Source organism: Ranitomeya variabilis, chromosome 4, assembly GCF_051348905.1.
Source record: "Ranitomeya variabilis isolate aRanVar5 chromosome 4, aRanVar5.hap1, whole genome shotgun sequence".
Lineage (NCBI taxonomy): Eukaryota > Metazoa > Chordata > Amphibia > Anura > Dendrobatidae > Ranitomeya > Ranitomeya variabilis.
The window spans coordinates 745985825-746011520 of NC_135235.1; the positions used below are offsets into that span (position 1 = coordinate 745985825).

The 25696-nt window shown below is 48.0% G+C and overlaps 2 protein-coding genes across 2 annotated transcripts in view; one reads left to right on the forward strand and one right to left on the reverse strand.

Moving 5' to 3' along the window:
• LOC143768088 (uncharacterized) overlaps positions 1–17547 on the reverse strand; it is a 157613-nt gene extending 140066 nt beyond the window's left edge. Inside the window, exons 1-2 of the mRNA XM_077256780.1 lie at positions 17449–17547; positions 4279–4420 (exon numbers count right to left, since the gene is read on the reverse strand). Of these exons, the coding sequence (XP_077112895.1) occupies positions 4279–4356 (78 nt within the window). The 5' untranslated portion in view covers positions 4357–4420; positions 17449–17547. The remainder of the gene's footprint in view (positions 1–4278; positions 4421–17448) is intronic.
• Positions 1–25696, forward strand: part of LOC143768074 (uncharacterized) — an 804664-nt gene that overhangs the window by 654509 nt on the left and 124459 nt on the right. The window lies entirely within an intron of this gene.

The window sequence follows — 25696 nt, forward strand, 5'->3', positions numbered from 1 at the left end:
ATGCTCTAAGCGTACTAAGAAGCTTGATAGGTCTGTTTCAATTGGCACTTTACAGTCTAAGTTTATTCTATCTGTAACCCTGATTTGTTCTTTATCATCTATTACCGCGGATGCCTATGTCGACACTGGCGCCGCTTTGAGTCTTATGGATTGGTCCTTTGCCAAACGCTGTGGGTATGATTTGGAGCCTCTTGAAACTCCTATACCCCTGAAGGGGATTGACTCCACCCCATTGGCTAGTAATAAACCACAATACTGGACACAAGTAACTATGCGGATAAATCCGGATCATCAGGAGATTATTCGCTTTCTTGTGCTGTATAACCTACATGATGTGTTGGTGCTTGGATTGCCATGGCTGCAATCTCATAACCCAGTCCTTGACTGGAAAGCTATGTCTGTGTTAAGCTGGGGTTGTAAGGGGACGCATGGGGACGTACCTGTGGTTTCCATTTCATCATCTATTCCCTCTGAGATTCCTGAATTCTTGACTGAATATCGTGACGTTTTTGAAGAACCTAAGCTTGGTTCATTACCTCCGCACCGGGAGTGCGATTGTGCCATAGATTTGATTCCGGGTAGTAAATACCCTAAGGGTCGTTTATTTAATCTGTCTGTGCCTGAACATGCTGCTATGCGAGAATATATAAAGGAGTCCTTGGAAAAGGGACATATTCGTCCTTCGTCATCTCCCTTAGGAGCCGGTTTTTTCTTTGTGGCTAAGAAAGATGGCTCTTTGAGACCGTGTATTGATTATCGGCTTTTGAATAAAATCACGGTTAAATATCAATATCCGTTGCCACTGCTGACTGATTTGTTTGCTCGCATAGAGGGGGCCAAGTGGTTCTCTAAGATAGATCTCCGTGGGGCGTATAATTTGGTGCGAATTAAGCAGGGGGATGAGTGGAAGACCGCATTTAATACGCCCGAGGGCCACTTTGAGTATTTGGTGATGCCTTTTGGTCTTTCAAATGCCCCTTCAGTCTTTCAGTCCTTTATGCATGACATTTTCCGTGATTATTTGGATAAATTTTTGATTGTGTATCTGGATGATATTTAGATTTTTTCGGATGACTGGGACTCTCATGTCCAGCAGGTCAGGAGGGTTTTTCAGGTTTTGCGGTCTAATTCCTTGTGTGTGAAGGGTTCTAAGTGCGTTTTTGGGGTTCAAAAGATTCCCTTTTTGGGATATATTTTTTCCCCCTCTTCCATCGAGATGGATCCTGTCAAGGTTCAGGCTATTTGTGATTGGACGCAACCCTCTTCTCTTAAGAGTCTTCAGAAATTTTTGGACTTTGCTAACTTTTATCGTCGATTTATTGCTGTTTTTTCTGATGTTGTTAAACCATTGACTGATCTGACTAAGAAGGGTGCTGATGTTGCTGATTGGTCCCCTGCTGCTGTGGAGGCCTTTCGGGAGCTTAAGCGCCGCTTTTCTTCCGCCCCTGTGTTGCGTCAGCCTGATGTTGCTCTTCCTTTTCAGGTTGAGGTCGACGCTTCTGAAATCGGAGCTGGGGCAGTTTTGTCGCAGAGAAGTTCCGATTGTTCCGTGATGAGACCTTGTGCCTTTTTCTCGCGTAAATTTTCGCCCGCCGAGCGGAATTATGATGTTGGGAATCGGGAGCTTTTGGCCATGAAGTGGGCTTTTGAGGAGTGGCGTCATTGGCTTGAGGGGGCTAGACATCAGGTGGTGGTATTGACTGACCACAAAAATCTAATTTATCTTGAGTCCGCCAGACGCCTGAATCCTAGACAGGCGCGCTGGTCGTTGTTTTTCTCTCGGTTTAATTTTGTGGTGTCCTACCTGCCGGGTTCTAAGAATGTTAAGGCGGATGCCCTTTCTAGGAGTTTTGAGCCTGACTCCCCTGGTAACTCTGAACCTACAGGTATCCTTAAGGATGGAGTGATATTGTCTGCCGTTTCTCCAGACCTGCGGCGGGCCTTGCAGGAGTTTCAGGCGGATAGACCTGATCGTTGCCCACCTGGTAGACTGTTTGTTCCTGATGATTGGACCAGTAAAGTCATTTCTGAGGTTCATTCTTCTGCGTTGACAGGTCATCCTGGAATCTTTGGTACCAGGGATTTGGTGGCAAGGTCCTTCTGGTGGCCTTCCCTGTCTCGAGATGTGCGAGGCTTTGTGCAGTCTTGTGATGTTTGTGCTCGGGCCAAGCCTTGTTGTTCTCGGGCTAGTGGATTGTTGTTGCCCTTGCCTATCCCGAAGAGGCCCTGGACGCACATCTCGATGGATTTTATTTCGGATCTTCCTGTTTCTCAGAAGATGTCTGTCATCTGGGTGGTGTGTGACCGTTTCTCTAAGATGGTCCATTTGGTTCCCCTGCCTAAGTTGCCTTCTTCTTCCGAGTTGGTTCCTCTGTTTTTTCAAAATGTGGTCCGTTTGCATGGTATTCCGGAGAATATCGTTTCTGACAGAGGAACCCAATTCGTGTCTAGATTTTGGCGAGCATTCTGTGCTAGGATGGGCATAGATTTGTCTTTCTCATCTGCTTTCCATCCTCAGACTAATGGCCAGACCGAGCGGATGAATCAGACCTTGGAGACATATTTGAGGTGTTTTGTGTCTGCAGATCAGGATGATTGGGTTGCTTTTTTGCCTTTAGCGGAGTTTGCCCTCAATAATCGGGCCAGCTCTGCCACCTTGGTGTCTCCTTTTTTCTGTAATTCGGGGTTTCATCCTCGATTTTCTTCTGGTCAGGTGGAATCTTCGGATTGTCCTGGAGTGGATGCTGTGGTGGAGAGGTTGCATCAGATTTGGGGGCAGGTAGTGGACAATTTGAAGTTGTCCCAGGAGAAGACTCAGCTTTTTGCCAACCGCCGGCGTCGGGTTGGTCCTCGGCTTTGTGTTGGGGACTTGGTGTGGTTGTCTTCTCGTTTTGTCCCTATGAGGGTTTCTTCTCCTAAGTTTAAGCCTCGGTTCATCGGCCCGTACAAGATATTGGAGATTCTTAACCCTGTGTCCTTCCGTTTGGACCTCCCTGCATCTTTTTCTATTCATAATGTTTTTCATCGGTCATTGTTGCGCAGGTATGAGGTACCGGTTGTGCCTTCCGTTGAGCCTCCTGCTCCGGTGTTGGTTGAGGGCGAGTTGGAGTACGTTGTGGAAAAAATCTTGGACTCCCGTGTTTCCAGACGGAAACTCCAGTATCTGGTCAAATGGAAGGGATACGGTCAGGAGGATAATTCTTTGGTGACTGCCTCTGATGTTCATGCCTCCGATCTGGTCCGTGCCTTTCATAGGGCTCATCCTGATCGCCCTGGTGGTTCTGGTGAGGGTTCGGTGCCCCCTCCTTGAGGGGGGGTACTGTTGTGAAATTGGATTTTGGGCTCCCCCGGTGGCCACTGGTGGAATTGAACTGGTGTGCATCATCCCCTCTGTTCACCTGTTTCCATCAGGATGTGGGAGTCGCTATTTAACCTTGCTCCTCTGTCACTTCCATGCCGGTCAACATTGTAATCAGAAGCCTTTCTGTGCATGTTCCTGCTGCTAGACAACTCCCAGCTAAGTTGGACTTTAGTCCTCGTTTGTTTTTGCATTTTGTTCCAGTTCACAGCTGTAGTTTCGTTTCTGTGTCTGGAAAGCTCTTGTGATCTGAAATTGCCACTCTGATGTTATGAGTTAATACTAGAGTCTTAAAGTAATTTCAGGATGGTATTTTGATAGGGTTTTCAGCTGACCATGAAAGTGCCCTTTCTGTCTTCCTGCTATCTAGTAAGCGGACCTCAATTTTGCTAAACCTATTTTCATACTACATTTGTCATTTCATCTAAAATCACCGCCAATATATGTGGGGGCCTCTGTCTGCCTATCGGGGAAATTTCTCTAGAGGTGAGCCAGGACTATATTTTCCTCTGCCAGGATTAGTTAGTCCTCCGGCCGGCGCTGGGCGTCTAGGGATAAAAAACGTAGGCAACGCTACCCGGCTACTGTTAGTTGTGCGGCAGGTTTAGTTCATGGTCAGTTTAGTTTCCATCCTTCCAAGAGCTAGTACTTATGTTTGCTGGGCTATGTTCTCTTGCCATTGAGAACCATAACACAAGACTAGGCACACCACCTATGTGAAAAGCACACTAACGTTAACTAGTGAAAGACTTTCTAGTTTATTCTAAAAGTGCATAGCTACTAACACTAATTGTTTAAAAGGTACTGCTGTGTATAAATAGCATTATATCAACCCCTGGATGTTTCCACCTTGTGATCTCTGCTCATTGCATCCAGATGCCTGCATTACAATGTAATTTGATGTCACCAGAATCTCTCACCTCTCCAGTAAGCCGGAAGAGGATCTCTAGGGTGAGCTGTAATATCCTCTCCGCCGTCTTGTCTCTGTCCATATCCATCCTTGAACGGTCAGGTCAGATTTTGTAGTAGATGTCAACGTAAAAGATAAAATTTCTCAGGGACCTGAATGGAAAGAAGGTGAGATTATGAACAATAATACGAAATACTATGGGGAAAAAAAAAACCAAATTACTGGGTTCGTGCTGCTCGTTGAGAGCAATAAACTAAAATGTAGAGTTCAGACTGTAACACCATTACAGGCGCCTCTTCATGGTCTTCCCTTTCCCTCCATGCAGCGACACCGTGTTCCTCTCCTTCCATGCAGGGACACCGGCATATTGACTGCCCCAGTGTCATGTCGGACGCTGTTCAGACCAGGTCATCCGACAGACAGCGGTAATTCCGCTTTTGACCACTATTTGCTCATTGGCGTCGGCTAGATTTTATCTAGCTGTTCCGGGGTTAATTTACCTGATCTCGGATTGGAAGCTGGGCCATGTGTTATGATCCTTAGTGGCTTAGGATCACAAATCTGACCAGCTAAGTAGGAGAACACAGGACGAGCTATGGGGATGTGGGAACTAGACTGACCGCAAACCTGATCCTAACCGCACACACTATAGGCAGCCGTGGAACGTACCTAAAATCCTAGACGTCTCTTCACAGCCTGAGGAACTGGCTACCCCTAGAGAGAAATAAAAGCCTCACTTGCCTCAGAGAAATAACCCCAAAGTTTAGAACAGCCCCCCACAAATAATAACGGTGAGATAAGGAGAAAGCACAAACGTAGAAATGAAAACAGATTCAGCAAAGGAGGCCCGCTAACCACTAAATAGAAAGAGGATAGCAAAGAATCTATGCGGTCAGTATAAAACCCTATCCAAAAATATCCACGCAGAGAATGCAAGAACCCCCACACCAACTAACGATGTGAGGGGAGAAACTCTGCACCCCAGAGCTACCAGCAAGCGAGAGTATCACATATTAGCAAGCTGGACTGAACTCATCATATACTGAAAAAACATATTATACAAGATGAGCAAAAATGAACTAGCAAAAACTTAGCTTCTCAGAAGAGACAGGTAACGAATGAAGTCAGGAGAAATCCAAACCAGTACAGAATACAACAGCAGGCAAAAAGTGAAGGTCCAGGTGAGTTAAATAGGAAACCTGAATAGCAGGTGACGAGGCAGCTGGTCCCAGCAACAGACCTGCAGAATAACAAAAGGGCCACCAGAGGGAGCCCAAAGACAGAACTCACACAGTACCACTCACGACCACAGGAGGGAGTCCGAAAAAGAGTTCACAACAGTACCCCCCCATTGAGGAGGGGTCACCGAACCCTCATCAGAACCCCCAGGGCGATCAGGATGAGCCACATAGAAGGCACGAACCAAATCGGCCGCATGAACATCAGAGGCGACAACCCAGGAATTATCCTCCTGACCATAGCCCTTCCACTTAACCAAATACTGAAGCCTCCGTCTTGAAATACGAGAATCCAAGATCTTCTCCACCACGTATTCCAATTCTCCCTCAACCAGCACCGGAGCAGGAGGCTCAACAGAAGGAACCACAGGCACCACATACCTCCGCAACAAAGACCTATGGAACACATTATGAATGGCAAACGATGCTGGGAGGTCCAAACGAAATGACACAGGGTTAAGGATTTCCAAAATTTTATAAGGACCGATAAAACAAGGTTTAAACTTAGGAGAAGAAACCTTCATAGGAACATAACGAGAAGACAACCACACCAAATCCCCCACACGAAGTCGGGGACCCACACAGCGACGGCGGTTAGCAAAGCGCTGAGCCTTCTCTTGTGACAACGTCAAATTGTCCACCACATGGTTCCAAATCTGCTGCAACCTATCCACCACAGAATCCACCCCAGGACCGTCAGAAGGCTCAACCTGACCCGAGGAAAAACGGGGATGAAAACCAGAATTACAAAAAAAAGGCGAAACCAAAGTAGCAGAACTAGCCCGATTATTAAGGGCAAACTCGGCCAATGGCAAAAAAGTCACCCAATCATCCTGGTCAGCAGAAACAAAACATCTTAAATAAGTTTCCAAGGTCTGATTAGTTCGCTCGGTTTGGCCATTCATCTGAGGATGGAAGGCCGACGAAAAAGACAAATCAATGCCCATCTTAGCACAAAAGGACCGCCAAAATCTGGACACAAACTGGGATCCTCTGTCAGACACAATGTTTTCAGGGATGCCGTGCAAACGAACCACATTCTGAAAAAACAGCGGAACCAAATCGGAGGAGGAAGGCAACTTAGCCAAGGACACCAAATGGACCATTTTAGAAAAACGATCACAAACCACCCAGATGACAGACATTCTCTGAGAGACTGGAAGATCCGAAATAAAATCCATGGAAATATGCGTCCAAGGCCTCTTAGAAACAGGCAAGGGCAAAAGCAATCCACTGGCACGAGAACAGCAAGGCTTAGCCCGAGCACAAATCCCACAGGACTGCACAAAGGAACGCACATCCCGCGATAAGGAAGGCCACCAGAAGGACCTAGCCACCAAATCTCTGGTACCAAAAATCCCAGGATGACCTGCCAACACCGAAGAATGAACCTCGGAAATAACTCTGCTGGTCCATCTATCTGGGACAAACAGTTTCTCTGGTGGACAACGGTCAGGTCTATCCGCTTGAAATTCCTGTAACACCCGTCGCAAATCTGGGGATATGGCAGACAAAATCACCCCCTCTCTGAGGATACCAGCCGGCTCTGAAACTTCAGGAGAGTCAGGCACAAAACTCCTAGAAAGAGCATCAGCCTTCACGTTCTTTGGACCAGGAAGGTACGAGACCACGAAATCGAAATGGGAGAAAAACAACGACCAGCGAGCCTGTCTAGGATTCAACCGTTTGGCAGACTCGAGATAAATCAAATTTTTGTGATCAGTCAAGACCACCACACGATGTTTAGCTCCCTCAAGCCAATGTTGCCACTCCTCAAATGCCCACTTCATTGCCAACAACTCCCGATTACCAACATCATAATTCCGCTCGGCAGGCGAAAATTTTCTTGAAAAGAAAGCACATGGCTTCATCACAGAGCCATCAGAGCTTCTCTGCGACAAAACAGCCCCTGCTCCAATCTCAGAAGCATCAACCTCGACCTGTAAGGGAAGAGAGACATCTGGCTGACATAAGACCGGAGCTGAAGAAAACCGGCGCTTCAGCTCCCGAAAGGCCTCCATGGCCGCCGGAGACCAGTTAGTTACATCAGAACCCTTCTTGGTCAAATCCGTCAAAGGCTTAACCACACCAGAAAAATTAGCGATGAAGCGACGGTAAAAATTAGCAAAACCCAAGAACTTCTGAAGACTCTTAACCGATGTAGGTTGAGTCCAGTCATGAATAGCCTGGACTTTGACTGGGTCCATCTCAATAGTAGGAGAAAAAATAAAGCCCAAAAAGGAAACCTTCTGGACTCCGAAGAGACATTTTGAGCCCTTCACAAATAAGGCATTGGCACGCAGGACCTGAAATACCATCCTGACCTGCTTCACATGGGACTCCCAATCATCAGAAAAGACCAAAATATCATCTAGATACACAATCATAAATTTATCCAGATATTCTCGGAAGATGTCGTGCATGAAGGACTGAAACACAGAAGGGGCATTAGAAAGTCCAAAAGGCATCACTAAGTACTCAAAATGGCCTTCGGGCGTATTAAATGCTGTTTTCCATTCATCGCCCTGCTTTATACGCACAAGATTATACGCACCACGAAGATCTATCTTGGTGAACCAACTAGACCCCCTAATCCGAGCAAACAGATCAGACAACAATGGCAAAGGATACTGAAATTTGACCGTGATTTATTTAGAAGGCGATAATCTATACAGGGTCTCAGAGAACCATCCTTCTTGGCCACAAAAAAGAATCCTGCACCAAGAGGGGACAAGGACGGACGAATATGTCCCTTCTCCAAAGACTCCTTTATATAACTCCGCATAGCGGCATGTTCTGGCACAGACAAATTAAACAGTCGTCCCTTAGGGAACTTACTACCAGGAATCAAATTTATAGCACAATCGCAATCCCTATGAGGAGGTAGGGCACTGGATTTGGGCTCATCAAATACATCCTGGTAGTCTGACAAAAACTCAGGGACTTCAGAAGGAGTAGAAGAAGCAATTGATACCAAAGGAGCATCGCCATGAATTCCCTGGCAACCCCAACTTAACACAGACATTGCTTTCCAATCCAAGACTGGATTATGAGCCTGCAGCCATGGCAGACCCAACACGACAACGTCATGCAGATTATATAGCACAAGAAAGCGAATCACCTCCTGATGTGCAGGAGTCATACACATGGTCACTTGAGTCCAGTACTGAGGTTTATTCTTGGCCAATGGAGTAGCATCAATTCCTTTCAATGGAATAGGGAACTGCAAAGGCTCCAAGACAAAACCACAGCGCTTGGCGAATGACAAATCCATCAGATTCAGGGCAGCACCTGAATCTACAAAAGCCATAACCGAGTAGGATGACAGAGAGCAAATCAAAGTAACAGACAAAATGAATTTAGGCTGTACAGTACCAATGGTGACAGATTTAGCGAACTTTTTTGTGCGCTTAGAACAATCTGAGATGACATGAGCAGAATCACCACAGTAGAAGCACAACCCATTCTGACATCTATGATTTTGCCGTTCAATTCTGGTCAGAATCCTGTCACATTGCATAGACTCAGGTTTCTGTTCAGAAAACACCGCCAGATGGTGCGCAGATTTGCGCTCCCGCAAACGCCGATCAATCTGAATGGCCAAAACCATTGACTCATTCAGACTCGCAGGCGTGGGGAACCCCACCATAACATTCTTAAGGGCTTCAGAAAGGCCTTTTCTGAAAATTGCTGCCAGGGCACACTCATTCCATTGAGTAAGCACTGACCATTTCTTAAATTTCTGACAATAAACCTCTGCTTCATCCTGACCCTGAGAGAGCCAGCAAAGTTTTTTCTGCCTGGTCAACAAGATTAGGTTCCTCATAAAGCAATCCAAGCGCCAGAAAAAACGCATCCACATTCAGCAATGCAGGATCTCCTGGCGCCAGGGAGAATGCCCAATCTTGAGGGTCACTATGTAACAAGGAAATAATAATTTTAACTTGCTGAGCAGAGTTACCAGAGGAACGAGGTCTCAAAGAAAGAAATAACATGCAATTATTCTTAAAATTCAAAAACCTAGATCTCTCTCCAGAAAACAACTCAGGAATAGGTATTTTAGGCTCTGACGTAGGACTGTAAATGACATAATCCTGAATGCTTTGTACCCTTGTAGTAAGATGATCCATACTAGACGTCAAAGTCTGAATATCCATGTCTGCAGCTGAACTCAGAGCCACCCAGAGATTAAGGGGAGGAGAGAAGCTAGACAAACTGCAGCAAAGAAAAAAAAATGCACTCAGGACTTCTCTTATCCCGCTTCTGCGATGCATTTAACACTTTATGGCCTGCTGTACTGTTATGATCCTTAGTGGCTTAGGATCACAAATCTGACCAGCTAAGTAGGAGAACACAGGACGAGCTATGGGGATGTGGGAACTAGACTGACCGCAAACCTGATCCTAACCGCACACACTATAGGCAGCCGTGGAACGTACCTAAAATCCTAGACGTCTCTTCACAGCCTGAGGAACTGGCTACCCCTAGAGAGAAATAAAAGCCTCACTTGCCTCAGAGAAATAACCCCAAAGTTTAGAACAGCCCCCCACAAATAATAACGGTGAGATAAGGAGAAAGCACAAACGTAGAAATGAAAACAGATTCAGCAAAGGAGGCCCGCTAACCGCTAAATAGAAAGAGGATAGCAAAGAATCTATGCGGTCAGTATAAAACCCTATCCAAAAATATCCATGCAGAGAATGCAAGAACCCCCACACCAACTAACGATGTGAGGGGAGAAACTCTGCACCCCAGAGCTACCAGCAAGCGAGAGTATCACATATTAGCAAGCTGGACTGAACTCATCATATACTGAAAAAACATATTATACAAGATGAGCAAAAATGAACTAGCAAAAACTTAGCTTCTCAGAAGAGACAGGTAACGAATGAAGTCAGGAGAAATCCAAACCAGTACAGAATACAACAGCAGGCAAAAAGTGAAGATCCAGGTGAGTTAAATAGGAAACCTGAATAGCAGGTGACGAGGCAGCTGGTCCCAGCCACAGACCTGCAGAATAACAAAAGGGCCACCAGAGGGAGCCCAAAGACAGAACTCACACAGTACCACTCACGACCACAGGAGGGAGTCCAAAAACAGAGTTCACAACAGCCATGCCCATTGCCTTTAAATAGCTCTCCTGATCATTGGGCGTCGCCGATTATAGCTTCTGTCTTGTGCGTTGTTATCTCGGTCTGGAGTGGAGAGCTGGTTGCTGGAGATTCGTTGCTGGTGGTGTATTGTCCTTTGTCTTATTTACTCCTTCCTATATTTGTATTTATTTTGCCCTGCACATTTATAGTGTATTCCTGAGTGACTGCGGCATGGTGTATATTTTCCTTTATCCTTGTCTGTGCTAACTGTGGGTATTGGTGAATTACATCTTCACCGGGTGGTGGGCGGAGGTTTCAGCCTAGGGTTGAAACAGGAGACAGGGTGAGGTTCGAGGCCTGGACATGCACACCATCAGTGTAAACTCCAGGTAGAGGGACAGTCAGGATTTCCCTAGTCTGAGGGAAATTGCAGGGGCCCGGGTTATTAGCTCTCACTCACCTAGTCTCTCCGTGACATTATAATCGGCCCAACAACAAGAAAAAAAAAAAGGGGTTTCTTTTTTTGTGTTTGTCATGGATCCCATGACTTCCATAACCCGCCAGTTGGAGGCGCTGTCCCTACAGGTCACTGAGTTGAGGGGGGCAGTACAGCAACAGGGACTAGCAGTATCTAACGTGCAAGCTGGAGCGACAGGAAGAGTTGCTGAGCCTAAATTTCCTTTGCCTGAAAAATTTGCTGGGGAACGCAGTAAATTTGTTTCTTTTCGTGAAGCTTGCAAACTATATTTCCGTATGCGCCCGATCTCCTCAGGTAATGAGGCTCAGCGTGTGGGCCTGGTGTTGGCATTGTTAAGCGGGGATCCCCAAGCATGGGTGTTTTCTTTGCCATCTAATTCTGCTGCATTTGACTCTGTGGAGAGTTTTTTTTCCTCTCTTGGAAAAATCTACGATGAACCTGACAGAATGGCTCTAGCAGAATCTAAGATACGCACTATTCGCCAGGGGGAGCGAGTTGCAGAGGATTACTGTTCTGAATTTCATCGCTGGGCGATCGATACACAATGGAATGATCCAGCATTGCGGAGTCAGTTTATACATGGGATTTCTGGAAGGGTTAAAAAAGCCCTTCTGATGTACGAGACTCCTACTTCTCTATATTCCGCTAGGAGTCTGGTTGTCCGCATTGATCGCCGTTTGCGTCAGGGGGAGCATGAGACACCGCCTATGGGAGAGGGTTTAGGTTCACGTGAGGTTGCTACAGGTGAGCCCACGGAGCCTATGCAAATCGCAGTGGTGTCACATGTGAAGCGTCGAGTCCCTGAGCTCAGGAAGCAGGGAGCCTGTTTTTACTGTGGTAAAACTGGCCATTTTATTAACATCTGTCCTCTGCTGTCTAAGAAAAACGCAACGGCTGAAAACTTCTAAGCTCAGAGGGTGTGGAGGAGACCAATCTGAGCTTATGTATATCCTCCATGGTGGTTTCTCAATGCATGCTCCCTGCTAAGGTTTTTATCGCTGGCAGTGAGCTGCCAATTACTGTTTTTGTGGATAGTGGTTCAGCCACAAATCTCATTGATGAGGAGTTTGCGTGCACAGCAGGTTTTAGGATTGAAAAACTGTCTCATCCTATCCGCGTGGTCACCATCAATGCTGCTCCTCTCTCACAGGGGGAGATTACTGAATTTGTGGCTGAGGTGAAACTCCACATTGGAGTTCTATATTCCGAGCGGGTTACATGTAAGGTGCTCAGGAATTTTCCTGCTCAGGTGGTTTTGGGTTTTCCTTGGTTGTCTATGCACAACCCGGTAATTGACTGGAAAACTCAGGACATAATTCAGTGGAGCGAGTTCTGCCAGGAGAATTGCCTGGCCACATTTGTGGCTGCGGTGACTTCAAGCGTTCCGGAGTCACTTCTGGATTTTGTGGATGTGTTCTCTGAGAAGGGTTGTTCAGAGTTGCCGCCACATCGTCCCTATGACTGTTCTATCAGGTTTAAACCAGGGGTCAAATTGCCTAAAGCAAGGATGTTTAACATCTCCGGTCCGGAGAGACAAGCGTTAAAAGATTACATTGCTGAAAGCTTGAGCAAAGGGCACATCAGGCCGTCATTCTCGCCGGTGGCAGAAGGGTTCTTCTTCGTGAAGAAGAAAGATGGCGGATTACGCCCGTATTTGGATTTCAGGGAGTTGAACCAGATTACGGTTCGTGATCCATACCCTATGCCACTGATACCAGATTTGTTCAACCTGGTGGCAGGTGCTAAGTGGTTTACCAAGCTTGACCTCAGGGGGGCGTACAACCTCATAAGAGTCCGTCAAGGTGATGAGTGGAAGACGGCTTTTAATACCCCTGAGGGTCATTTTGAAAATTTGGTGATGCCATTTGGGTTGACTAACGCACCTGCAGTGTTCCAACATTTCATCAATGATGTGTTCTCGCATGTTTTGGGGAAATTCGTTATCGTGTACCTAGATGACATTCTCATATATTCTTGCGATCGTGATGCTCATTTAGATCATGTCAGGCAGGTGTTACAGCTTCTCAGAGAGAATAAGCTGTATGCTAAACTTGAGAAATGTGTATTTTCTGTTCAAGTGTTGCCTTTCTTGGATTATATTGTGTCTGCTTCTGGTTTTAAAATGGACGCCGCTAAGGTGCAAGCGGTGCTGCATTGGGAACGGCCTGATAACCTGAAAGCACTTCAGCGGTTCCTTGGGTTTTCTAACTACTATAGGAAATCAAGGATTTTTCCATCATTGCTAAACCGCTAACTGACATGACTAAAAAGGGTACCAATTTCTCCGTTTGGCCTGAGGCTGCTGTTCGTGCTATTGAATTTCTTATTAACAGTTTTGTTTCAGCCCCCATTCTTGTGCAGCCAGATGTATCAAAACCCTTTGTTGTGGAGGTCGATGCGTCTGAGGTTGGTGTGGGGGCGGTACTACTATCTCAAGGCTCATCTTTGAGTGGTTTGCATCCGTGCGCCTATTTCTCCAAGAAACTGTCGTCTGCCGAACGTAACTACGATATCGGCAACAGGGAGTTGTTGGCAATTAAGTTGGCCTTTGAGGAATGGCGACACTTCTTGGAGGGGTCGGTACATCAGGTAACTGTTATTACCGATCATAAGAATCTGCTGTATTTGGAGTTAGCCAAGCGTCTGTCCCCCAGGCAGGCTTGCTGGGCATTGTTTTTCACGCGGTTCAATTTTGTTGTCACTTATAGACCGGGGTCTAAAAACACTAAGGCGGATGCTCTGTCCAGGTGTTTTCCGGGGGGGGGAGAACCTCGGGAGGATCCAGTACCCATCCTCCAAAAGGGTGTTATGGTTTCGGCTCTCACTGCCAAGGTTGAGGCTGAGATTGCCGAGGCTCAGGAGCAGGTACCATCTGAGCTTCCCATCAACAAATCTTTTGTACCGCTTCATCTCCGCTTAAAGGTTTTGGCCACCCAGGGATTAGAGGTACCTTGGAGTTGGTGTCACGTCGGTTTTGGTGGCCCAAGATCCGACAGGACGTGGTCTCATACGTGTCAGCTTGTACCACGTGCGCTAGGGCTAAGACGCCCTGCTCCCATCCTGTTGGCACACTACTTCCCCTTGAGGTACCTAGTAAGCCGTGGACGGAAATCTCCATGGATTTCATCACTGATTTGCCCTCATCAGCTGGGAACACGGTCATCTTGGTGATTGTTGATCGGTTTTCTAAAATGTCGCACTTTGTGTCTTTGCCTTTGCTGCCTAACGCTAAGACTCTGGCTCAGGTGTTTGTGCAGGAGGTGGTCAGACTTCATGGGGTTCCGTCTGACATCGTGTCTGATAGGGGGTCTCAGTTTGTGGCAAAATTTTGGAAAGCATTTTGCTCACGGCTGGGGATCAAGTTGTCTCATTTTTCGGCGTTTCATCCTCAGTCAAATGGTCAGACGGAGCGTATGAACCAAAATTTGGAACAGTACCTACGCTGCTTTGTCTCTGATAACCAGGAGGAGTGGTCTACCTTTCTTCCTTTGGCTGAGTTTGCCATCAATAATCACTGCCAGGAGTCTTCTGGGGAGTCTCCGTTTTTTTGTGTTTACGGGCTACATCCTCAATTTTGTACTTTGTCAGAGGGGCTCTTCCGGCGTTCCGGAGGAGGACCAGTTAGGAGCACAATTGTCATCAATCTGGAGGAGAGTTAAACAGCGCCTGTTGAGTGTGGGTGCTAGGTACAAACGTGTGGCTGACTGTAGACGTGTGCCAGGTCCGGACCTGAGTGTGGGTGACTGGGTGTGGTTATCCACAAAAAACATAAGACTCAAAATACCGTCCCTTAAATTGGGTCCACGGTTTATTGGTCCATTTAGGGTCACCGCCGTCATTTACCCAGTAGCGTACCGATTGGAGCTCCCTACGGTGTATAAGATACACAACGTGTTCCACAGGTCTCTTCTAAAGAAGGTGGTGGGTTCTGTGGACGCGGCGCCTATGCCACCTCCAGTCTTGGTGGATGGTAATTTGGAGTTTGAAGTCTCCAAGGTGGTTAACTCTCGTGTAGTGCGCCGCACTTTACAGTACTTGGTACACTGGCGTGGTTATGGGCCTGAGGAGAGGTCCTGGGTACCAGCCTCGGACATTCATGGGGATCGGCTGGTCAGGTTTTTTCATCGTCGCCATCCAGTCAAGCCGGGTCCTATAAGCCGTGAGGGCCCTGGGGTCCCTTGTAGAAGGCGGGGTACTGTCATGTCGGACGCTGTTCAGACCAGGTCGTTCGACAGACAGTGGTAATTCCGCTTTTGACCACTATTTGCTCATTGGCGTCGGCTAGATTTTATCTAGCTGTTCCAGGGTTAATTTACCTGATCCTCGGATTGGAAGCTGGGCCATGCCCATTGCCTTTAAATAGCTCTCCTGATCATTGGGCGTCGCCGATTATAGCTTCTATCTTGTGCGTTGTTATCTCGGTCTGGAGTGGAGAGCTGGTTGCTGGAGATTCGTTGCTGGTGGTGTATTTTCCTTTGTCTTATTTACTCCTTCCTATATTTGTATTTATTTTGCCCTGCACATTTATAGTGTATTCCTATAAACGGGAAGAAAGGTGAAGAATGAGTTAATTACAGCACAGAGCCGCACTCCAGAGAATAATGAAGCCTCCAGCACCGCACTCCACATAGAGAATAATGGAGCCTCCAGCACCGACCTCCACCCACAGAGCCGCACTCCACATAGAGAATAATGGAGCCTCCAGCACCGACCTCCACCCGCAGAGCCGCACTCCACATAGAGAATAATGGAGCCTCCAGCACCGACCTCCACCCACAGAGCCGCACTCCACATAGAGAATAATGGAGCCTCCAGCACCGACCTCCACCCGCAGAGCCGCACTCCACATAGAGAATAATGGAGCCTCCAGCACCGACCTCCACCCGCAGAGCCGCACTCCACATAGAGAATAATGGAGCCTCCAGCACCGACCTCCACCCACAGAGCCGCACTCCACATAGAGAATAATGGAGCCTCCAGCACCAACCTCCACCCGCAGAGCCGCACTCCACATAGAGAATAATGGAGCCTCCAGCACCGACCTCCACCCGCAGAGCCGCACTCCACATAGAGAATAATGGAGCCTCCAGCACCGACCTCCACCCGCAGAGCCGCACTCCACATAGAGAATAATGGAGTCTCCAGCACCGACCTCCACCCGCAGAGCCGCACTGCACATAGAGAATAATGGAGCCTCCAGCACCGACCTCCACCCGCAGAGCCGCACTCCACATAGAGAATAATGGAGTCTCCAGCACCGACCTCCACCCGCAGAGCCGCACTGCACATAGAGAATAATGGAGCCTCCAGCACCGACCTCCACCCGCAGAGCCGCACTCCACATAGAGAATAATGGAGTCTCCAGCACCGACCTCCACCCGCAGAGCCGCACTGCACATAGAGAATAATGGAGCCTCCAGCACCGACCTCCACCCGCAGAGCCGCACTCCACATAGAGAATAATGGAGCCTCCAGCACCGACCTCCACCCGCAGAGCCGCACTCCACATAGAGAATAATGGAGCCTCCAGCACCGACCTCCACCCACAGAGCCGCACTCCACATAGAGAATAATGGAGCCTCCAGCACCGACCTCCACCCGCAGAGCCGCACTCCACATAGAGAATAATGGAGCCTCCAGCACCGACCTCCACCCGCAGAGCCGCACTCCACATAGAGAATAATGGAGCCTCCAGCACCGACCTCCACCCACAGAGCCGCACTCCACATAGAGAATAATGGAGCCTCCAGCACCAACCTCCACCCGCAGAGCCGCACTCCACATAGAGAATAATGGAGCCTCCAGCACCGACCTCCACCCGCAGAGCCGCACTCCACATAGAGAATAATGGAGCCTCCAGCACCGACCTCCACCCGCAGAGCCGCACTCCACATAGAGAATAATGGGGCCTCCAGCACCGACCTCCACCCGCAGAGCCGCACTCCACATAGAAAATAATGGAGCCTCCAGCACCGACCTCCACCCGCAGAGCCGCACTCCACATAGAAAATAATGGAGCCTCCAGCACCGACCTCCACCCGCAGAGCCGCACTCCACATAGAAAATAATGGAGCCTCCAGCACCGACCTCCACCCGCAGAGCCGCACTGCACATAGAGAATAATGGAGCCTCCAGCACCGACCTCCACCCGCAGAGCCGCACTCCACATAGAGAATAATGGAGTCTCCAGCACCGACCTCCACCCGCAGAGCCGCACTCCACATGGTTGAGCCTAGACTGTATGGGCTCCTTCCAGGTCATGACTGCATTACCAAATCCCACTAAATAGCCCCAAATATCAGGCTCCTGCAAACAAAAGTCTAAGAAAACATCAACCCATTAATTAATAAACTCTCCTGTTTCTCACTGACCTCCTCCCTGCTGCTCACCTATTCCGGCATCAGACGGCTCAGAGAAATGTATAATGGGGCTTCTCTTCCTGACTTTACTAAGGCAGAACACGCCCCCGGAAATGACATCACACCAGGAAGGAGCCCATACAGTCCAGCATTTACCCACTCCACATATACGGCTGCTCTGTGTGCACAGGACCTGTGATGAGGTCATAGGAGGGGAGGAGTCAGGGGGTCACATGATCAGGGGCCTCAGTGTATGCAGGACTCTGCTGTACTGGTTGTCATGGTGCTGGATGAGGGGAAGTTTATATGTGGGGTCTACAGTGTGGATGTAGCAGAGCAGCGTGTGTGCGAGGTATACGGAGCGGAGCCGTGTGTGTACGGAGCGGAGCCGTGTGTGTACGGAGCGGAGCCATGTGTTGCCCATTCACATATCTTGGGTGGCCATCAGGGTGTGGACAAAACTCCAGAACGGGATATGCGATTGTTCTATTGGCCTGGATGTCACCAGGAAATCTTAAAGCATTGCAGGTCCTGTCCCATCTGCCAGGTATCTGCCCCCTCCCTCACTTTTGAAGTCCCCTCGTACCATTACCAATCATACAAGTGCCATTTGAGCAAATTGCCATGGACTTGGTATGTCCCCTGGTTAAATCTGCTAGTGGGCGTCAATACATGTTGGTCATCCTTGACTATGCTACGTGGTAACCTGAAGCAGTTCCCCCAAGAAACTTCTCTGTGAAAAGTATAGCCCGCAAGTTGGTACACGTTTTTCCACAGACAGGATTATAGAGGGAGATGCTGACCGACCAAGGAACACTGTTTATGAGTAAGGTGATGAGGAAACTGTGTAAGGCCCTGCAAATTACACAACTGAAGATGTCCATGTACTATCCTCAGATGGAGGGCCTTGTGGAAAGGTTCAATAAAACATTGAAGAGTATGCTTAAGACGGTCATAGAGAAGAACGGTTGAGACTGGGACCGTCTCCTGCCTCATCTGTTGCTTTCTATCCAGAAGGTTCCACAAAGCTCTACCGGATTCTCTCTGTTTGTACTTCTGTATGGCTAACATCCGCAGGGTCTCCTTGATAGGAAACATGGGAAGCCAAAATCACCCCCCACCAGAGATTCATCGAGCACATCACCCAGATGCAGGAGAGGATTGTGAAGGTGATGCTCATCGTAAAAGGACATCTCCTGTAGAGACTCAATCCAGTGCCTACAACTGGTCAGCCAGGGTGAGGAAGTTCATCTCTGAGGATCGAGTCTTCGTACTAATTCCCACAGTGGAAAGTAAGTTCTTGGCCAAATGGCAAGGCCCCTATGAGGTGGTGGAGAAGCTTGGTGAAGGGAACTACAAAATTATCCTCTACATCTGCATGGAAATACTGCTATTCACCAAGTAAAAGTTTGGTTGTTTTTACGAATCTTGTGTTTCCTGCATTAATAGCTGCCCTAGTTCCAGAAGAGGGATTCCTGGACTCAGAAGGAGAAGAGGCCTACAGTCCTAAAGTAAGTGTGATGCACCTCAAACACAGCAGCACACTGGGACATGAGATGTCTGTAGGATGCCGAAGCGAGTGGGAACAGTAGCTTGCCCATGACTACCTGGCTTGGGCATCTTACATGGTAATGCCGATGACCTCTCTAGAGTCCCGTGTCTCTAATAGAAGGTGCAGGTAAAAGGCCTCCTGTGTGTTATCTCCAGACTGAGCTGTATACTGGATGCTATCCAGCCTGGTTGTCCTGGTCTGCCTTTAAACTGCCATTGTTGGAACTGTTTACTTTGCCTGCACTGAAAGGCCGTTTATTTTCCTGTGCTTGTCGCTCGTTTATGAAGCACCAGTAAACCAGCATGGACATTTAAATGGAAATGGTTCCTGTGTTGCCACGCACCCAAGTAAGTAGCATTCCCACCATGACTATTGCATCAGACGTGAGTTATTTGCAGGTGCCATCTTTCCTTCTGGTATTTTCAAAGATGGCAGCCACTGTTTTAAGTTGGTGACACCTTTTTCTATGCGCGGATTCTGCATATCTGAGGGATTTGTTAATGCAGTGGGCTCCTGCACTCAGCCCGGCAGGAGAACCCTCTGTTGTTTACAAGTATTTTGTCTCTAGCATCATCTCCTGTGTTCCCCTATGACTTTTAGGCATGGTTCACACCAGCATATAAAAATCATCCATTTTTCATCCAGAAAAAAATCTGTTGTGCAATTGTTTTTACTTCACCAGTTACTAACGTTTACAAGATCAGTTTCCTAGGTTAATATAGGCAATGTATCCATAATAAAAAGAAGCAAGTAAGGACGGTTTGTATGAGATTTGTTAAGATCTATGAGGCAGACAGAGATCTTCTGCCTCTTGAGTATATTTTAAATAAAGGGGTGTTACCAGCGTGACACATGTCATGACTGACAGTGTAACTATTCCGTGTATTCTAAGTCACCTTGTGAATGATTTTGCCCTTTGTTAAGATGGAGTTTGCTGTTTTTGTCTGCCCTACTTCCTGTTCGTTTGTTTAAAACCCGGGTCAGGTGTCAGCCTCTTTGCTGGAGTATTCTGATTCTGTTCTCCTTCAGCTCAGCTGCTGGTTCTGAGTGTGTCTCTACCTCTGACTCTGGACATTGCCTGCATATGTAAGCTACACTCTCTATGTTATCATTAGTCTGCTGACTTGGAACTTAACCCTTGGTTCACTCCTTCTGGTAACAACTGTGTTTTTGGAACTTTGTTTTGGGACTTGTTTCGGGACTGTGTGTTGCTATTTTATTTTTCATTTACTTCCCCCGGTGGGAGCTGTTGGAAACAACACCAGTATAATACTTTAAGGTGAACCTGTTTCTGAACTTACCCGTGTTTATGCCACATCTGGGATCAACTTGTGAACTAGTTTCTGGACTTACCCATGTTCAATCACACCTGGGATTAACTTGTGGACTTGTTCTGGACTTCCCTGTGTTTACTTCATACCTGGACATGACTCTTTCTGTGCCGACAGTGTTTGGATCTGCACCACGTCACCTATCACACTCACTTTGCTGAGGACTCTGCCTTAAGAACTCCGCCGATTTGCTGTATATATTTCAAGGACTCGTTTCATTTCAGGACACTGGGGGTTATCAGTATACTGTTTTGGGTGTTATTGCTGTTGTACAAATGCACTATTTGCACTAAAGAAACCCGTCTCTGTCTGTTCATTGCCCCATGCTATCAGAATTCTTGAGTTTCTACAATAGTATTACAGGCAGTCTGCTCTCTTTGTCTACATGTCTCACATTGCTGACTACCCCTTTTAATTTAAAATAAGCTCTAGAGACAGATTCTCTGGGAGATCTCGGTCCGGCCCTTAGATCTAAACAGCTCATTAACACATTAAAATGTGGATTTCTCAGGAGTAAAACATCAGATTAAAGATATTAAGGTTCGATTTTATTCAACTTTCTATGACCTACATACCCATATAGAAAGTTGAGGAAGCTTCATCCTGACAGGGTCCCTTTAGGCCATGTGCACATGATGCGGATTCTGATGCGGATTTTTCCGCAGCGGATTTGCAAAATCCGCAGTGCAAAACCGCTGCGGTTTTCACTGCGGATTTTTGTTCATTTTCTCCTGCGGGTTTTCAACTGCACTTTCCTATTGGTGCAAGTTGGAATCCACAGAAAGAAGTGACATGCTCCTTCTTTTTTTCCGCAGAGAATCCGCGCGGATTTTTCTGCATCATGTGCACTGCGGATTTTGTTTTCCATAGGGTTACATTGTACTGTACACCGTATGGAAAACTCTGCAGCGTGTGCACATACCCTTAAAGGCAACACATGTCTGAATGACATTAGGCTCGGAGCAATGATGGACCACTTACAGGTGTGTAACATTAGACGCTGTTTCTTTGCATAGCAATATACCAGATGATAGTGACTTTGCTTCTGTAAAGGTGGAGAAGTTGTCCAAACACCCTCTCTGAAGACTTCATATATTATATTGCTGTTCTGTGTCTTATGTCATGTGATTTTACATGCTTTGTGTTCTGCAGCAGTAGTTAGCCCAGCACAGAGTTAAGGTACCGTCACACTAAACGATATCGCTAGCGATCCGTGACGTTGCAGCGTCCTGGCTAGCGATATCGTTTAGTTTGACACGCAGCAGCGATCAGGATCCTGCTGTGATGTCGCTGGTCGCTGAATAAAGTCCAGAACTTTATTTGGTCGTCCGATCGCCGTGTATCGTTGTGTTTGACACCAAAAGCAACGATACCAGCGATGTTTTACACTGGTAACCAGGGTAAACAACGGCTTACTAAGCGCAGGGCCGCGCTTAGTAACCCGATGTTTACCCTGGTTACCAGCGTAAAAGTAAAAAAAACAAACAGTACATGCTCACCTGCGCGTCTCCCAGCGTCTGCTTCCTGCTCTGACTGAGATCCGGCCCTAAAGTGAAAGTGAAAGCAGAGCGGTGACGTCACCGCTCTGCTGTTAGGGCCGGAGCTCAGTCAGTGTCAGGAAGCAGACGATGAGAGACGCGCAGGTGAGTATGTACTGTTTGTTTTTTTTACTTTTACGCTGGTAACCAGGGTAAACATCGGGTTACTAAGCGCGGCCCTGCGCTTAGCAACCCGATGTTTACCCTGGTTACCCGGGGACCTCGGCATCTTTGGTCGCTGGAGAGCGGTCTGTGTGACAGCTGTCCAGCGATCAAACAGCGACGCTGCAGCGATCGACATCGTTGTCGCTATCGCTGCAGCGTCGCTTAATGTGACGGTACCCTTAGCAGTTAGTGCCAGCCCTAGGAGGGAGCAGATACATGTGCACATAGGAAACCAGTTCCTGATTGTTAAGCAGTTGCTGGAGATGTAAGAAGCATTGCTGTTTATAAGAAGGCCACAAGCGAGAGAGTGTGTTTAGCCACAAAACTTCTAAGGATAGCAAATTCCAGTTCCATAGCAAATTCTACACTAGCTGATTTCTCGACGTTCGTAGTTCAGAGATTGAAGGAGTAATAAGGTCCCTTTCACTATCAGTGAGTATCGGCTGTGGCATAAACCGCTGAGAGAGACATACCATATATACTCGAGTATAAGCCGAGATCCCTAATTTTGCCACAAAAAACTGGGAAAACTTAATGACTCGAGTATAAGCCTTGGGTGTAGCAGCTATCGGTAAATGTCAAAAATAAAAATAGATACCAATAAAAGTAAAATGAAATGAGACATCAGTAGGTTAAGTGTTTTTGAATATCCATATTGAATCAGAAGCCCCATGTAATGCTCCATACAGTTCATGATGGGCCCCATAAGATGCTCCATACAAAATACGCCCCATATAATGCTGCACAAATGCTGATTATGGCCCTATAAGATGCTCCATACAGTCATTTCCCCATATAATGCTCCATAAATGCTGATTATGGCCCCATAAGATGCTCCATACAGTCATTTGCTCCATGTAATGCTCCATAAATGCTGATTATGGCCCCATAAGATGCTCCATACAGTCATTTGCCCCATATGCTGTTGCTGCGATAAAAAAAAAAAATTCACAAACTCACCTTTCGTCGCTCAGGCCCCCAGCACTTTCTATATTCACCTGCTCCGCGTTCCACAGCCGCCGCTATGTTCCCCGTCCACTGCACTGACTGCTCAGGCAGAGGGCTGTGCGCACTAATCGCGTCACCGCGCCCTCTGACATGAGCGTCAGTGCAGAGGATGCAGAAGACGCAACGGCGGCTGGCGATGGTGGAACGGGGAGCAGGTGAATATCGCACACTGCTTATACTCACCTGCTCCTGGCACGGTCCCTGCTTTCTCTGCGCCGGCAGCTTCTTCCTGTAGTGAGCGGTCACATGGTACTGCTCTTTACAGTAATGAATATGCGGCTCCAACCCTATGGGAGTGGAGTCAGGTCCATATTCATTACTGTAATGAGCGGTACCATGTGACCGCTCATTTCAGGAAGAAGCTGCCGGGGAACCAGGGACACCGTGCCAGGAGCAGGTGAGTATGCTTAGACAGCTGCCACTCCACCTCCCCTGCCGACCACTGGGTATGACTCGAGTATAAGCCGAGAGGGGCAATTTCAGCCTAAAAAATGGGCTGAAATTCTCGGCTTATACTCGTATGTTACAGAACCCCCCAGCACCAAGAATATGTTATGCAGTTATGCAGTATATATTATGTATAATAGGTTCCATGTGAAATGCATCATTCCACAGGCTGCGCTCCTGGACAAGATATTTTCCTTCTGACCTCCCCCACCTTCACCTTTGTAATTACCACAGTAAATATTGGCAGGCTCTGGCCCCCTGCAGCTATTGTAATGTTTGTCTGGCTTGTTTTTCTAGTGGCCGGCCCTGTGTATCTGTGTTATATATTCTGTGTGCTGTAAATAAAGGGTGTTCTTAGACTAGAAATACGTGGAGAAGCAGTCAGCTTTTATATGCTCTCATGTAATCAAGAAATTCCTGCCAGCGTCCTTCATTCAGACTCCAGCCAAAGCAGAGTGGACCTCCTGACCCACGGGGTGGTACTGAAAGAGATACTACAGCACAGTAGACCCCGTTACATTGGTGGCAGACAGCGGGATGTGAGACCCCCTTCTACAGGAGGAAAGGAATGAATGGAAGACAACTACCAGAAGTTAAAGAGGACTACATTAAAAGACCTGGTGGAAGCTCGAGGGTTAATCGCCAGCAACAAAACAAAAGCGGAGTTGATAGCAGCCATCATGGAACACAACAGTGCAGCGCCCCCCAATGGGAACGTAGAGGAGACTGAATTCCAGAGGGAGGTAAAGAACAGACTGGCGTTCTATGGCCAAGATGGAGATGGCCGAGCGGAGAGAGGAGAGTCAGCGAGCAAGGGGAGCTCTGGCCTCCGCTCAGGTACCTTCAACAGTAAACCACAACAAGATCCAGTATAATGCCTTCCGACTTTTGGGGGAGGCAGAAGAAGACATTGATGGCTTTCTGCAGGACTTTGAGCGGCAGTGTGCCCTTCATCAAGTGAAGCCGGAGGAACGGGTTCAGATTCTGGCCAGCAAGCTGACAGGCCGGGCAGCGGACGCCTATCGCACGGTACCTGATGAGGAATGTATGGACTATGAGCGGATCAAAGAAGTGATCTTGGCCCGGTATGCGCTGACACCAGAGGCATACCGCCAAAAGTTCCATGGACTTATAAAACGAGTAACCGATACCCACGCTGAATGGGCTTGTAAATTACGGCGGTCACTGCTACAGTGGGTACAAGGGAGCCAAGCAACCACTAAGGAGGACGTCATCCAGCTCTTCTTGTTAGAACGATTCTTTAATGGACTAACCCCCGAGACACAGGAATGGCTTCGGGACAGGCGGCCGATGACTCTTGAGGAAGCCGCTCGTCTGGCCGATGAACATCACGACGCCAGGAGGCCTCAGTTGTCCGGATCAAAGATGGTCACTAGGGGTCCGCCCATGGACCTGGAGGGCCCCAAACCACCGAAGATTGTAGGGGGACCAGCTAGAAACCCCGCCTACCACAGTTCCCCTGGGGCGCGATGCCACACCTGCCGTCAGCTGGGACACCTGCAAAGACAATGTCCCAACCGGACTCGGCATACGCAGTGGCCAAAGGGGGGAACAGCTACCTTCCGCCGGGCCGCTGTACACTGCTACCAAGGCAAAGCTGACCCGACATTGGGGGCTACAACTAACCAAGGGGTGGAAGAGATGGAGGAAGTGCTGCATGAAGTAGACCCTGTGCAGGCAGCCCGGGCAGATAATCGACAACAGCATCGACAGGTCGTGTGGGTTAATGGGAAACGCATGCAGGGACTAAGAGATTCCGGAGCAACTTTGACCCTTGTGAAGCCTCATCTCATCCGGGACCAAGAGAAGACAGACCGGACAGTGACAGTCCGTGTAGCAGGGGGAGCCATACATCGACTGCCCACTGCCAGTATTCACCTGAACTGGGGAGTGGGGGATGGCCTTGTGGAGGTCGGCTTGATGGAGGATTTGCCTGCAGACGTTTTGCTGGGAAATGACTTGGGGCCCATGTTGTCTGCCTTCTCGGTTGCCCCTCTGGCTGAGACATATCCTGTGACCACCCGGAGACAAGCTCGAGCTGCGGAGGCGGAATCACACTCAGAGGAGGCCCAGGTAAGACATCCCAGCCCTACACGTATTCCCATAGCCAGACACATTTCTTGGGCCACCCCAGATGAATTTAAGAGGGAGTTACTTGAGGATCCTTCATTGGAGGGATATCGTGGGAAGGCACAAGA